General features: G+C 41.7%; 1 protein-coding gene across 1 annotated transcript in view; it reads left to right on the plus strand.

Moving 5' to 3' along the window:
- The first annotated feature begins 6,651 nt into the window (after window positions 1-6,651).
- Window positions 6,652-16,407, plus strand: part of TWSG1 (twisted gastrulation BMP signaling modulator 1) — a 48,958-nt gene continuing 39,202 nt past the window's right edge. Inside the window, exons 1-2 of the mRNA XM_069468265.1 lie at window positions 6,652-6,837; window positions 8,644-8,800. Of these exons, the coding sequence (XP_069324366.1) occupies window positions 8,678-8,800 (123 nt within the window). The 5' untranslated portion in view covers window positions 6,652-6,837; window positions 8,644-8,677. The remainder of the gene's footprint in view (window positions 6,838-8,643; window positions 8,801-16,407) is intronic.

Consider the following 16,407-nt stretch of genomic DNA (forward strand, 5'->3'; position numbering starts at 1 on the left):
TGGACCAAATCCGCTGAGCAACAGTAAGTCACATGTAAATAGTGGATTTTATAAAGCCTTAAGTGTTTATTTGTTTTTGTTTATTGTTTTGTGGGGTTTTTTTTTTTTGGTGTTTTTTTTTTCATCTTATTATGGGGGATACAGAATTTCAGGATACATACGTTGCTCATGTACTGCCTGTCCCCCCAAGTCAGAGCTCCAGGCGTGTCCGTTCCCCAGACAGTGCGCGTTGCACCCATCATGTAGGTATATATCCATCCCTTCCCCACCGCCCCCTCCCCAAGTCAGCAGCTTCTAGTGTGACCATTTCCCAAACGGTGCGCAATGCACTCATTGTGTAGGCATACCCCCATCCCCTCCCCCGCCCCCCACCTCAGTCTGATATCCAGTTGGTATCGTTCCCAGATGTGTATTTAGGTGATGATCAGGGAAACCAATTTTCTGGTGAGTACATGTGATGCTTGTTTTTCCATTCTTGGGATACTTCACTTAATATGATGGGTTCTAACTCTCTCCAGGAGAACCATAGAGATGTCGTATCTTCGTTATTTCTTATAGCTGAGTAATATTCCATGGTATACGTATACCACAGCTGACTAATCCAATCATGTATTGATGGGCATTTGGGTTGTTTCTACTGTTTTTGTTTTTTTTAAGAGACAGGATCTCATTCTGTCGCCCAGGCTGGAGTGCAGCGATCATAGCTCACAGCAACCTCAAACTCCTGCGCTCAAGCAATTCTCTTGCTTTAGCCTCCCAAGTAGCTGGGACCACAGGTTTTTGCCACCAGTCCTGGCTAATTTTTTAAAGTTTTTTGTAGAGATGTGGGTTTGTTATTGCCTAGGCTGATTTTGAACTCCTGGCCTCAAGTAATCCTCCAGCCACGGCCTCCCGAAGTGCTGGGATTACAGGCCTGAGCCTTTTAGAGATTTTTAAGAGCATTTGTAAATATCCCAATAGCCCTGATAACCCTTTGGAAGTATCTATTGCTGAAAGAGCGTTTTCTCTCAGTAGGGAGGGGCCTGCACACTTCCTTCCCCAGGGGTTAGCTGAGAATCTACAGCCTGCAGGCTCTAGCCCTACATTTGCCTGGTGGATTAGAGAATTACAAGGGACTTTAGAATTACAAACAAAACAACCCACAAACATCCTTAAGAATTCCTACATTTCTTCTTATTTAAAAACAGGAAGAGGGCCAAGCGTGGTGGCTCAAGCCTATAATCCTAGCACTCTGGGAGGCCGAGGCAGGAGGATTGTTTGAGCTCAGGAGTTCAAGACCAGCCTGAGCAAAGTGAGACCCCATCTCTACTAAAAATAGAAAGAAATTAGCTGGACAACTAAAATATATATATAGAAAAAATTAGGTGGGCATGGTGGCACATGCCTCTAGTCCCAGCTACTCGGAAGGCTGAGGCCGAAGGATCACTTGAGCCCAGGAGTTTGAGGTTGCAGTGAGTTAGGCTGACGCCACAGCACTCTAATCTGGGCAACAGAGTGAGACTCTGCCTCAAAAAAAAAAAAAAAAAAAAAAAAAACCAAGAAGAGTTGAGAGGTCTTTGGAGGTAATTGCTTTTCTTTCCCCATTCTTCTATCCCTTTGCAAGGATCCCCCCAGCAAAGCAGGGAGGGAGGAGGGGAGAGCGGAGGAAGAAGGCTTCCTCTCACACCTTCCATTCCCAGCACATCTTCCCACCCACACCGGCAAGGTGAGAGGCTGAGAAACTGTAGCTCACTTTATTCCTAGTTGTGAAACCAAATCAGCTAACTCAGCTGACTTATGCAAGGGGAAAGAGACAAGAATGGGAATACAGACTCTGAACCAGAATGCCAGCCTGCCACAGGCAGCTGGCCACTCAGGGGAGACAGAGTGGTTTTCCTGCCCCTACTGGCGGTAGGGCCCTTCCTGGCCCCCTCACCCTGCATCCTGCAGGCTGGGGCTCTACCTGCTCCATGCCCTTACAGAGCCAGCTATGTGGAGCCCACAGGTCGAGAATCCAGACCAATTAGGGGTGCTTAGCCTGTGCCTCAGTCTCCCCTTTCGCTCCTTCTTCTCTGGGGTGGGTTGGCTGGGGTAAGGGGAGGCCCAGAGTCGAGAGTATAGAACCCACCAGGGACAAGAGTGAGTTCTAGATCAGAAGTTCACAAACTATGATTGTCCTTGTTGCACCCCTGTGGCAGGCAGAATGATGTGCCCCCTCCCCCTAAGATTTCCACATCCTCACCTGCGAATATGTTATCTTATACGGCAAAAGGGACTTTGCAGATGTGATTAAGTGAAGGAGCTTGAAATTGGGAAATTATCCTGCATTCCCCCAGTGTGCCTGATACAGTCACAGCGCATTGTAAAGAGGGAGGTGGGAGGGGCAGAGTCAGAGAAGGAGATGCGACTGTGGTATGTCAACTTAAAAATCACAAGATCTATAAATTGGAAGGAGACTATTTCTTATAAAGGGTTATAGCCTGCAAGGTGGCCACTCTGACAGGCCGAGAAGCAGAGCCTCCAGCCAAAGACTAGAGACAGGCACATCGAAGGAGGAGGGGTTGGGGCAGGGATTTAAACTGGACAGGTTGGCCGAGTATACATACTCAACAGGTTATAGGAGGAGCTATGAATATTCATGAAGGGGGTCCAAATGCATGCACATTAAACAAACATGCATGTTACATACGAACAATGTTCAATTTGGGGTAGAGACTTGGTATTTAAATGTATTACAATTAGGCCCTGGAAGTGAAAAGTCCTTTTCAGGACACAAAGGCACTCGAGTATGCAACTTCTGTAAAACTGGCCAGAACTAGTCCATGGGCCGTGGTCTTCTAATCAGGAGAAAGTTACTGAGATCAGCCTCTTGTCCAATCAAAGCTGTAGTTATGGTTTGTGGAACAGGAGGGTGGGGGTCAGTGTCTGGCGGTGAAGTTGCCAATTGTTTTAATATTGTTTATTTCAAGGCCGTGCTTGTCTAGCCACTAAAGAAAAAAGAAAAACCTAGTGACAGTTACAACATCGTTTATTCTTTAAATGTAGGGGCTGGGCGCAGTGGCTCATACCTGTATTCCTAGCACTCTGGGAGGCCGAGGTGGGAGGATTGCTTGAGGACAGGAGTTCGAGACCAGCCTGAGCAAGAGCGAGACCCCATCTCTACTAAAAACAGAACAAATTAGCTGGGTGTGGTGGTGCATGCCCGTAGTCCCAACTATTCAGAAGGCTGAGGCAGGAGGACTGCTTGAGCCCAAGAGTTTGAGGTTGCTGTGAGCTAGGCTGATGCCCTGGCATGCTAGCCCGGGCAACAGAGTGAGACTCTATCTCAAAAAAATAAAATAATGTAAAAAATTGAAAAAAAAAACACAACAAGACATAAAATTTCCATCTGTAAAATTAGATGGTTAAAGAATTACTGTTAATTTTTAGAACTGTGATATTGGTCTAATAGCAGTGTTTTAAAGAGTTCTTATCTTTTAGAGATACATATCAGAATTATAGATAAAATAGTATCAGGGATTTGCTTATCTGGCATGACCTTAGGTCCTGTTTATAATTTGGCATCTTATTGTCACAGAGAGTCAGTTCTGTCAGTCTTATAATCTCTATTTTAACATTAATAGTGGTAAGTTGTTCTGTTTAAACCACAAAAGGGAGGGGGTATAAGGAGGTGTGTCTGACCTCCTGTCCCATCATGGCTGGGAACTCAGTTTTTCAGGTTTCTCTGGGGTCTTCGCCAAGAGGGGGTCCATTCAGTTGGTTGGGGACTTAGAATTTTATTTGTAGTTTGCAGGTAGAAGAGTTGGGACAAAGAGCCACAAAAAGGATGGAGGAAGGTATTGATTTGAAGATGCTAAAGCTGCTGGTCTTGAGACAGAGGGAGGGGCCACAGCCAGGGACTGCAGGTGGCCTGTTGAAGCTGGAAAGGCAAGAAGCGCATTCTCCCCAGAGCCTCCAGAAGGAGAATGGCCCTACTGACACCCTGATTTTATGACTGTGGCCCCTAGAATTGTAAGGTAATAAATTTGTGTTGTTTTAAGCCACTAAACTTGTGATAATTGGCAGCAGCAGGAAACTGATGAAACCCCTTGGCTACGGCTGGCTGAGAGTCCCCACCCACATCTGATTGAAGGTCAGGTGGATGAGCACATTTAACTAAGAAGCTCTATGGCAGTGGTCCCCAAACTTTTTGGCACCAGGAATCATTTTCATGGAAGACAATTTTTTTCACGGACTGGGGAGGGGTGAGGGGGATGGTTTCGGGATGATTCAAGCGCATTACATTTATTGTGCACTTTATTTCTATTATTATTATTACATTGTATTATATAATGAAATAATTCTACAACTCACCATAGGTCGGGGACTCCTGCTCTATGGCACCGTAAGACCCTCCCAGTCACAACGATCATAAAGGCTTCTGGTAAAATAAAATAGCCACTGCAGTGACCCCAGATTCCCAAACGGCCAGCTACAGGTCTGGAAGCCCTTGATATTCTCCTGAAGGTTCCATTTGACCTTCTGGGGACTGTCAAAGAGGATCTTTAATTTACATAAAAAATAACTGTATTTTTTTCCTTATTACCAAAGTAATACAAACAAAGACATCAGAAAATGCAGATGAGCAAAAAGAAACATCATTAACAATAAACCACACTCCATCTCACTGAGACAACCACTGCTAACACCATGCTTATCTTTCTAGACCTTTTAAAATAACTGTATACACAATTTTAAAAGTTAATCATTCTCAAAATATATACAGTACTTTAAAATTTTTACATATCATGAATATTTTCCATATCAACAATCTTCACGTGCAACACTAGTTCTCGAAGTCTGATCTGGGGACCCAGGGTGAGGGAGGGGTCTCAATATATTTGTAGGGGGTTCAAAATTATTTTTATGTTAATTCTAAGATATTATTTGCCCCTTTCACTCTCATTCTCTCACAAATATACAGCAAAATTTCCTAGAGGCTAGATAATATATGATATTGCAATGGTTTAAATACAGAAGCAGAAATAAAAATTGAGCTGACTTTTACTAAGTTTGACATTAAAGAAAACAGCAAAAGTCTAAAACCATTCCACTCTTCTCACTGTTTTGAAATACAGACTTATTTTTCATAAAATGTTATTTATGTTACCATATGATGGGTTTATTGTTATTTTTAATGAAATGAATACTTTTAAAATTTCTCAGTTTTAATTTCAAAAGTATTAATAGATGTATAATAGCACACCTAAAAAAAACTTCTTTGGAGCCCTCCATAATTTTCAAGAGTGTAAAAGGATCCTGAGAACAAAAAGTTTCAGAACCTCTGATCTACAATATCATTTTTTAATGGCCGAATCAGTCAATTGATATGCAGTTCTCTAATTCGTTTAACCAGTAAGTAATACGAAGAATAAGATCCTTATCCTTAAAGTTAAATTTGTGTACACGCTTAATTATTTCTTTAGCATAATTTCCAAGTTTGATTTTTAAAACCTGTACTTACTTATTGTACAAAAATGGACTAATAATAATCTGATCCACCCCTCAGCCAATCAGCTATTTCCATTCTTCTGTTTCCTTACAATCAACAAATGGCAGTGGAAGGCATTTAAGACACTGGCCTCAGGCTCTGACACTAGGTCATCATGTCCAAGGGGAAAGTGCCCTGTGGACCATCTTCCAGTGGGCTCCAACTTAATCACCCTGGAATCTTATTTCAAAAGCAAACAACGGCCAATAGTTAGCATGTAGGTAAAGAAAACTGAGAATTGCGCTCCATTGGCTGGATGAACCCCATTTTTCTAAAATATAGACTAAAACTAGTGCCCGAGTGGGACATGCTACCACATGCTACAGGCCTCGCCTACGTAGGCTTAGGCTTCGGGGTGGTGGCCCAAAGCCACTGGTCCCACCGTCCATCTCCCCAGGCCGTGACCCTCTGGGCAGGCTCCACGCGCCCCCTCCTCTCCATTTCCAATGCTAAGCACGCGGCCAGGCACTCACTAAGGACTCAGCAAACTTTAATTAATTGCTGAACAAGTTTGGAAGTCTCTACCCTTGGAGATCCTTATTCAGTAGGTCTGGGGCTGATCCCAGACAGCTGCATTTTTAATAAATCCTGCCTCTGAACAAGGGTCAAGGGCCAGCTCCCCTTCGGTAACGGGCTAGCCCGCCCAGCCGTCCTGCGTGCCTCAGTCTTGCATCCCTCGAACCGGCCAGTAAGAGCTCCCGCACCGGGCTGCTGCAAGCATCCCTGAGCCGATTTTTACCATACCGCACGTCCTCGGCTCAGTGACTGGCTCGGGACCAGCCTCTAACCCTGCGTAGCTGTTCTTAGCACTGCAACGTAGGGACCCAGAGCACGCGTCTCACCCGGACAGTCTGCTAGAGCCTCAGGCTGGCAGCCCAAGCGGTCGGAGCCGCAGGAGCCCAAGAGCGCAGAAGCAAATCGCCCCGGGGAGCCCGAGCCCGCCGGTGCGTACGCCTGCGGCTGGCGCGCAGTTGCGGGGGGGCGTGGCCTGCGGGGGAAAGGGGTCGGATGGGCGTGGCTCTGTGCGTGGGCGTGGCCGAGCGGGGCTTGCGTGCTGACAGCGGCGCTGGGGAGTGAGAGACGCCTCCTGGCAGGAGCTGGCGGCGGCTGGGCAGGAGCGAGGGCGGAGGGAACGGGGGGAGCGAGGAGCCTGGAGGAGGGTGTCGGAGGGGCCTGTCTCTTTAAGGTGCCCGATACTCGCGGGCACTGCGCGGAGGGAACGGCGGGAGGCGCGGCCTGGCCTGGCTCTCACAGCCGCCGCGCACGCCCCGGGCTCGGCCGACCCGCCGGGGACGAGGGGCAGCGGCCTCGCGGCACCGCGGCGCACGGTGAGCGGGAGCGGCCGGGAAAGGGTGCAGCCTCCGTGGCCCGGGAGGCGCCGGGCGCCGAGCTCGGGCCTCTGGGGGCCGGGAGAAGTCTGGGCCGGGCTAAGCGGCGGACAGAGTGGTGGTGCCCGGTGGTCTGTCCCCGGCGCGGGCGCGCAGGCCGGGTCCCCGCAAGCGGGCGGCATCTCTGCGGCCCCCTGGTTCCCAACCGCCGCTGCTGCCGGCCCTCGTCAAGCCTCATTCTCCGCGGCCCACGCCCGCCGAGCGGGGGTGATGGGTGCCCGGCCCCTGGCTCGGTGCAGCTGTGCGGAGGTTGCCGTTTCTGCTCTGCCCCGGGCGCTGTCAGTGCGCTCTCCCTTAGGGACCACAGGTCGCCTGTCTGGTCAGGATGTATGAAAAGCAATTTTGATGCGTTATTGTGTCGAGTTCCTTAGGAAGAAGCAAGCAGCCCTGATTTGGACATGGCCTTAGTTACTTGAATACTTTTTCCAGTAAGATTTTAGGAGTAAGATGAATTTGTTAAACACTTCAAAAGACGACCCTAGAAGACGGGGGCGAGGGGCGGGGAGAGGGCAGGGAATCCCCGTTTTAGTGGTTGTAGTATGAAAACTAGTTCCCGAAAAATTAGTTTTCAAATGCCTTCTTTGGCCTCCGCAAATATGCACTGGTGGCTCCAGAAATCATCCGTCTTGGTATGTGGTGTTAAATAAATTAGAAAATTGGGTTACTAACGGCCTTTAGGGAATGCTTTGTGGGCCTCGGTAACCATCGTCAGGGCTTTCTCTTTCAAAATCGAGTCACACTGGGTACAAAGCCCTTCATTCGTTTCACCCTCTTACTGCTTTTCCTTTGTTGTACTTTGCAAAACTTAGAATAAAAGTTTAGAGTGATCATAAAGGCCCCGCAAACCCACTTACATCATTAGTCATTTATTTTAATTGATTCTATTTGGGCGGGGAGTGTTTTAACTCCATGATCGTCTCTTTTTTAAAGCATATGACCATTTTGGCTGTTTAACCCCGGTCAGAGTTTGTTGGGCTGGCTTTTTTTTTTCTTTTTGAACTATAATATATCTTCATAATAACTTCGAAGAATCTTCCTTACTAGTATAATTTAAAGCGTATCTTCACAGTTTAGTAAATTACCTAGAGTTTTTATTTTTTTTTTATTATTTTTTCTCCCCCGTCAATGTCAAGATACCTAGAGTTTTTAATGCAATTAATAATTTACTGTCTCCTTTTTTATTTGCTCAGTTATCTAAAGAGTGACTCTGTAGACTCTCTTTGAACTGTTTTATTTTGCCTAGATAATAACTAGAACAATTTCCATTTAGAATTTGTTTTGATTTTAAGAATTAAAATATTAAATGTTTTTAAATTATAATACAATATTAACAGTTTTTATATTGGCTTAAAGTTAAATAATGGACCTAAAACTAAAGTTGAATAGTAGCAATGCAGTACTGAAACTAATTATTTGCTTGATATACTTCAGGTTTCTGAGGATTTAGATATATTCACTTTAACTTTCACAGTCACGGTTTCTGGGTAGTCCGAGGAATTTTAGTATTCTAGGTCCTTGAAGACATTACTGGCTTCAGTACTAATGGCTATGAAGACATGATTATATAAAATTATTTTCTGAATGCTTAAGCTTTCGTTGAGACTGATCTTTGAATGATTGCTCAAAAGTCTTTTGAAACAGTGAGTCTTGGGTTTTGTTTTTCTTTTTGTTGTTGTATTTGTTCTTACCCTAGCACTTGCCTTTGAATTAAGGCTGTGTTTTTTCTTTTTCTTTTTGTTTGTTTAGCTTCCTGGCAGTTACTGATTGTCTCTGAAGAAACATGAAGTCACACTATGTTGTTATGCTTACACTAGTCATCCTGATGTTCCTGACCTGGCTCCCTGTGTCACTGAGCTGTAACAAAGCACTCTGTGCTAGTGATGTGAGCAAATGCCTCATTCAGGTAGGAATAATAGTACTTTTATTAATATTAAGATATATTATAGAGCCCATATATAGTGTGTATATACAGAGATAGAGTGTATGTGGTATAGTGTAAGGCCTGAGGTACTGAATCGTGTCACAAGGGTCTAGATTTTTACCCTCACAGTTATCTGGCATACAAGCAAGGTCAGATTCAAGTTCAATACCAGGTATAATACCCTGCTTTATAAACATGCCATTACAAGGTGATGAGCACTCTATTCAGATGAATGAAGGAGTTCCATTATATAATCTAGTAACATAGCAAGATGCTCAAGGACTGTATTTAGAAAAAAATTTTTCTAAATTTGATTAGCATTTAGCTGATCAAATAATAGACAAATTGTACCCTAAGTATAATGTATTAGTTATCTATTGCTGTGTAACAAATTACCCCAAAATGTAGCAACTTAATGCAATAAACATATTATCTTAGGCAGTTTCTGAGCGTCTGGAATCTGGGAGCAGTTTAGCTGGGTCTCTCACAAGGTTACAGGCAAGTTGTTGGCTGGGATTGAAGAATCTGCTTCCAAGGGACTTGAAAATTATCTCTCTTCAATCATCAAGGCAAGACTTTTAATGTAGCTACCACTCTTATTTTTATGAGGAGAAAAGTGAGGCTAAATTGGCTAAATTCATATAGCTAGTAAGTGGTAGTAGAACTTGGTCTCTGTTTGACTCCAAAGCCTATGGCCTTTCCACTAAACATACTGGAAATGACTCTTCAAAAAGTTATGATGATTACTGATAAACTTCATGTCTTACATAGCTGTTCTCTCTTTTCCCATCCTATTAGATCCTCAGCAACCTTTTGCCTTTTGTGTGTCTGGCTTTATTAGCAGTTATTGTATGTGGGCAAAGAAATTAGCATTCTAAAGTATGAGTCAGCTAACTCAACTGTAATCCTCACTTGAGAGTACTTGTGTATATGTACTAGAGTGATAATTATTTGTATAGATCAGAGGCATTTTGTGCTTATTTCCGACATTTTGGTTCTCATTAATAGGTGAAATTCTAGTTGCCCCCATTTCATACTCTGATGACCCTTACTTTGCCTTTCAAACAAAAACGTTTAGCTAGAGAAGTTTGTTGTTTTTTTTAAACTTTTTTTGCTGTGGACATTTTTAAGTATAAATAGAGTATAATGAACTACCCATTACCAATTATAGCAGTCACTAACTCATGGCTACCCTGTTTCATCTGTACTTTTCTACACCATCCCCCCCAGCTCAGTTTCAAGTTCAAGCCAATCCCTGATACTATTTTATCTATAATTCTGATATGTATCTCTAAAAGATAAGAACTCTTTAAAACACTGCTATTAGACCAATATCACAGTTCTAAAAATTAACAGTAATTCTTTAACCATCTAATTTTACAGATGGAAATTTTATGTCTTTTTTTTTTTTTTTTCAATTTTTTACATTATTTTATTTTTTTGAGATAGAGTCTCACTCTGTTGCCCGGGCTAGAGTGCTGGGGCATCAGCCTAGCTCACAGCAACCTCAAACTCCTGGGCTCAAGCAATCCTCCTGCCTCAGCCTTCTGAATAGTTGGGACTACAGGCATGTGCCACCACACCCAGCTAATTTTTTCTGTTTTTAGTAGAGATGGGGTCTCGCGCTTGCTCAGGCTGGTCTCAAACTCCTGTCCTCAAGCAATCCTCCCACCTCGGCCTCCCAGAGTGCTAGAAATACAGGCATGAGCCACTGCGCCCAGCCCACATGGAAATTTTGATATGGCATGTCTGCTTAGGCTTGGGCTCACTGGAAATTTTTATCATCTACACATGAAGTCCAGCTTTGTGCTGTGGTCAGATGGAGAATCTATGCTACCTCCCAGGTTGTTTCAGTGTAGCTTCATTATTCATTATTAAAAATAAAGTCTCATAATATTTGCTATATTCGTGTTTAGGTGGAAATTCTTTTAAATACCAAAATACTATAACTTTCGTTAGTTCAAATTATTAAAAATTGTACTTTATTTAAAGTACCTTGCTTTGTAAGGAAGTGTTTAAAAGAGAAAGCAGCCTTTTTTTAATATTGGTAAACACTCCCAGAGGTTTTCTCTGTGTGTTTTGACTTTTTAATTTAAAAAATGTTAAGACTTACAAAATACTTCTGGAAAAGCAAATGGAGCTTCAACTAACTCAGATGGTGATTCTAGTAAATGAAATAAGCTAAGACTTGTATTTTTGGCCACTAATTCATGGGAGCTGACATTTCTGAGATTCCTGTTGTTCCTTCAGAGCCAGGAAACAACAAACTTTTTTCTGGAGTAGTAGATACAACTCTTCTGGTGCATAGTGGCAGAGTACTTGGGGTTAAAAATACTGAGGGTTCAAATATTGAGGATTTTCTTGTTGATTTGTTCACAAACACTTATTGGACATTGAAGTGAAATGAGATTAGTTCTCCCATTTACCTGGTTTTGTGGACTCTCCAGAGCTCTGGCAGCTTACTTCGCATTCTGAGCTTTGGTTTCTGTGTATTCCTCTTACTATGGCTGTGAACAAACCACCCCCAAAATCAGTGATTGGAAACAACCTTTATTTTGCTCATGAATCTGAATTCTGAGCAGCGCTCAGTGGGATAGCTCATCTCTGTTTCACCAGGCATTAGCAGGGGCAGCTACAAGGCTGGGGACTGGAATTACTGAAACAGCGCTACAAATAGAACCTTCTGTGATGGTGGAAAAGTTTCCATCTGCCCTGTCCAATACAGTATTGATAGAAGCCACACATGGCTGTTGAGCACTTGAAGTGTGACTAGTACGATTGAAAATATGATCTTAAAATTTTATTCAATTTTAATTTAAGTTTAAATAGGTACATGTGATTGGTGGCTACTGTATTGGACATCAAAAAACTGAAGGCTCACTGATAAGGCTAACACCTGGGCTAGGAATATTCTTTGGGTATACCTCACCTGCACCTCTCTTCCCCTTCCTGCTCTCTCTATCCCCTTCTCCTCCTTTCCTTTCACTGTGTGTGTGTGTGTGTGTGTGTGTGTGTCTGTCTGTATCTGTCTGTCTTTCTCTCTCTCTAATCTCTCTATATGAGCTCTCCAGCAGGACCACCTGGATTTAAGTGGGGAGAACATAGGCCCCACCTCTACATGGAGGAATGACAATGTCATGTTGTAAGGAGAGCATGTGGATGAGGGATAATGATGCAGCCATCTATGGAAAATACAGTCTCCCACATCTTAACTGTGAAACGAATTGGCTGGCTAGGTGAACTCAAACTTTCCTTCTAGTTACGTGTAGTTTTTTTTGTTTTTTGTTTTTCATAGAGATGGAATTTTGCTGTTGTCCAGTGTTGAACTCCTGCCCTTAAGCAATCCTCCCACCTTGGCCTCCCAAAGTGCTATGATTATACATGTGAGCCACCATGACTGGCTGTTATATGTAGTTTTAAGGAAAGAAACCAACTATTATGTGTCAGATATTCTGTTTTTAATCAGAGTAATAAATTGTTAAATTCTTAGAAGGATACATAGTGAAAAAATAAATCTCTTGACCTAATTCTCCCTACCCCTCTTTCTGTTACCCTAGGAGAACCACTTTTAATCCATTAACTGCTTCTATTTTTACTTCTGTTAGTAATTTTTAGCCATATGACTAAATAATATGATTATGCTACTATTTCTTGATTTATCAAGTTTTGATATTATATATCTGAAATTGCCTTTCTGGTCTAATAGATAATATATCTCACTTACCATCCTCTCCTCCCCCACCTGCCACAGTTGTATTACTGTTGGTTATCTCTTCAATTTCTTCAATATATTTAAGTCTTTCTGTTCCATGCTATTAACTAGAGACACTATCCCTTGATTCCTGATGTAAGAGGAGAATATTAATAGCCTCACTCTTTCCTTTTTAAATTTTATTTGTTTTCTTTTTTTAGCAACAGGGCAGAGTATAATTAAGTTCTAAGAAGAACAGTACATTTCTTTAAGGAACGTAAAAAAGGGAGGGTTTACTGGGACTCCGAACAGTCTTGGGAGATCATATGAATCTACCATTGATTGCCACACTTAACAGAAAGGAAAGAAATCAGTTTTCCTTGCATCTGTGAATACGGCCCTCAGAATTTTCTACTTTTGGCATGACTTCTGCTGGGTTGCATCAAAATCTGTGGGGAAAAGGGTGTTACTTGTACTTTTACTTTTGTATTGTCAAAGTTGATAATATCTATATTCTGCAAGGCAACATAGTGTAATGATTGAGAGCATGAACTCTGAATTTGAATCCAGTTCTGCCACTACCAGCTGTATGACTTGGACCAGTTAGTTAATCTCTCAATGCCTCAGTTTCCCCATCTATAAGATAGAGATGATAACCATGCTTACCATGTGTAGTTATTGTGAGGATTAGGTGTAAAATACTTAGAGCAGTGTCTGGCACATAAGTGCTGTATTGGTAATAACTAACCTTATTTCTCTGTTTTGTAACTATTTGAGTCTTCCATGCTTTATTTAAAGGTATATTCTAAAGTTGACTATCAATAAACCATGTTTATAATTATTGTTGACCATGTAGTCACATAGGGTACTATGATTACATTTCCTTTCTTGAATGATTTTTTTTTTTAGTTTCTAATCATCTTTCTTTATCTTACATCATCAGTCATTAACACCTTGTGTTAAGTTCTTAATCTGTTTTTTCCTCCCAAATGAGCCTTCTTTCGCAATGCTCCCAGACTTAACTGATTGCAGTGTAGGTATGATGCAAGCTGTGACATTGTGACTTACCTTTGTTACATTCCTGAGTTGGTTCCACTGTTTCTGGGATTATCCATCTTGTTCTTTTTAAAGTTTATTCCTTCATTTTGTTGTAACATGCCCTCAAGTAACCTCCTGAGAAAGACTGTATGGGAAGTAAACTTTCTGGGTCCTGCATGTCTTAAAAATTTTTCTGTTTTCATCTTACTCACTGACTGATGGTTTGCTTGAATATAGAATTCTAGTTAAATTCTTTTCCCTCAGAACTTTGAAGACATTTCCCTGTTATATACTAGCATTCTACATTGCTGGTAAGAAGTCTGATGCCAGTCTGCTTCTTGTTGTCTATAGATGATATTGTTATTTATTTCTTCTCTCTGGAAACTTAGTATCATCTCATTATCCTTGTTATTGTGAAATTTAAAACTATTGAATGTAGGTCTGAGTCTTTTCGTTTATTGTGTTTGGTACTTTGTAAGTCTTTTGAGGGGTCAATTTTGAGCTGAAGACTAGAAAATTCCCTATTTTTGTTTTGCCATAAATCCCTTGACATACTTTTTCTCTCTATATATATATGTATCTATCCCTTGACCTAATATATATATGATTACGTATGTATATCGTGTATATAAAATGTCTTCCTTCCTTTCTTTCTGAAACTCTGATTATTATAAGTCTAAGATAGATCCTCTATATGTTATATCTTTTTTAAAAAAGTTTTATTAAGATATAATCCACATACTATAACATTCAGCCATTTAAATGTACAATTCAGTGGTTTTGATATATTCTGCAGTCCCCAACCCTGGGGCCACAGAGTTCCGGCTCCCACTCCCCACCCCCAGTCCATGGAAAAATTGTATTCCATGAAACCGGTCCCTGGTGCCGAAAAGGTTGGGAACTGCTAGGTATATTGACAGATTGTGCAACCATCCCCACAATCTAATTATAGAGTATTTTCATTACCTCAGATAGAATCCCCTGTCCTTTAGTCCCTCCCCCAACCCCTAGGCAACCACTAATATACTTTCTGTCTGTCTGTATGCCTGTTTGGACTTTTAATATGAATGGAATCATACAATGTATTGCTTTTTGTGTCTGGCTTCTTTCATTGAGCATAATCTTTTCATAGTTCATCTGTGTTGTAGCGTGTATCAGTACTTCTTTTTATTTATCTTTATTTTTATTTAGAGATGGGGTCTTGCTCTGTTGCCCAGGCTGTAGTGCAGTGGCACAATCATAGCTCACTGCATCCTCAAACTTCTGGGCTCAAGCAATCCTTCTGCCTTAGCCTCCCGAATAGCTAAGACTATAGGCACGTGCCACCATGCCTGGCTAATTATTAAAATTTTTTGTAGAGACAGAGTCTCAACTACATTGCCCAGGCTGGTCTCGAACTCCTGGTTTCAAGCAATCCTTCCACCTTGGCCTTCCACAGTGCTAGGATTATAGGCGTGAGCCACTGCACCCAACTCTTATTAGAAGTTTTATTGCTAGTGGAGGAGATATGTGCCCCCCCCAACTTTGTTATCTGGATCATCTCTTTCCTTTAAGATCTTTTTTCTTTTAGTTTATATCTCTTTTATAGGCTTTCATCAAATGTGTAGTATTCCCAGTTGTTCAGAATGAGGCAATAAAAACTTGGTTGGGAGATCCATGTATTTGGACAGGACTTACAGACTGTACTCAGAGCAGAAAACAGAGTTCAGTATCAAGGGCTTCACGTGGGGCATAGCAAAGTGAATAATAAGCTACTCATTTTCCTGAAGAGAATTTTTAGTTTGTTTGTTTGTTTTGATTGGCTAGTTTTCTTGTTGTGATTGTTAGTAGATGGTTAGAAGATGTCTGGTTCTTATCTTTTTGCTGTAGTGTGGGAGTAGCCTAACTGGTCTGATAGAAACTTGAACTTCAACTCCCTCTTTTTAGCCCTGTTCTGTTCAGTTGAAGAATGGATTGACTATTAGTTTTTACCGTGCCAACAATTGTTAACTGGGGTCTTTGGACCTCCTAAGGGCTTCAGGAGATCCCCGGGGTTATATTCAAAATTGTGTAGGTACAGTTTTCTGGGAAAAGGTCCATAGCTTTCAAGAGGTTCTCGATCTCAGAGCAGTTGATGGCCCTGAAAGGGTTAAAAGTTGCTGTGGCTTTGCTTTCCATTGCAGCCTGCTGAGTTATTGAAATTCCACTTTCATATTCAACAGAATACAAGGCACAGTGACATTTTAGATAAAAAGGATAGCTCTTCTTGCAGATAGTTCTTGCAGAAGAACATGTACGGTAATGAATGTAAGGTGGGAGGGAAGTACTTTGAGAAAGACAAAGATGCAATGCCATAGAAGTTTTCAAAAAGATACTACTTCCTTCTTAGAGGAAATTTAGATATTTTTGTTGTTAATTTGGTTTAGTTTGAACAATGTCTGTAGTGTTGAAATGATGTACTGTGAGGATGAGTTAGAACATTTATTTATGTTGAGCCCTCTGCACTTTTGAAATAACTAAGTATAAAAATTTTCCCTGGAAGCTCATGGTTATGTAAATATTTTTTAGCAGCTTGGTTGCAGGACAGTGCAGTCATTCCTGCCACCCCTGCAAGTTGCTGTGCGTAAGGGTGATCCCTATATAAATATTTATTTTGTGTTTCTAACAGGAAAGAAATCTAATTTTAAACATCAAGAAAGTAAAATTGTCATCTTGATGTAATTCCTTGCTTCATATAATGAGTGGTTTCACTGTCCCTTTTCAGGGAAAAAAATTTGGTAATAGAGGATTTTGCTTTTAACAAGATCTTTACTATTTAAAATTTGGATCAGTATTATGCTCTACTCCAGAATTCTCAAGGCCTATTTTGTATTAAGACTGG

This window comes from Eulemur rufifrons, chromosome 5 (assembly GCF_041146395.1).
Source record: "Eulemur rufifrons isolate Redbay chromosome 5, OSU_ERuf_1, whole genome shotgun sequence".
Taxonomy (NCBI): Eukaryota; Metazoa; Chordata; class Mammalia; order Primates; family Lemuridae; genus Eulemur; species Eulemur rufifrons.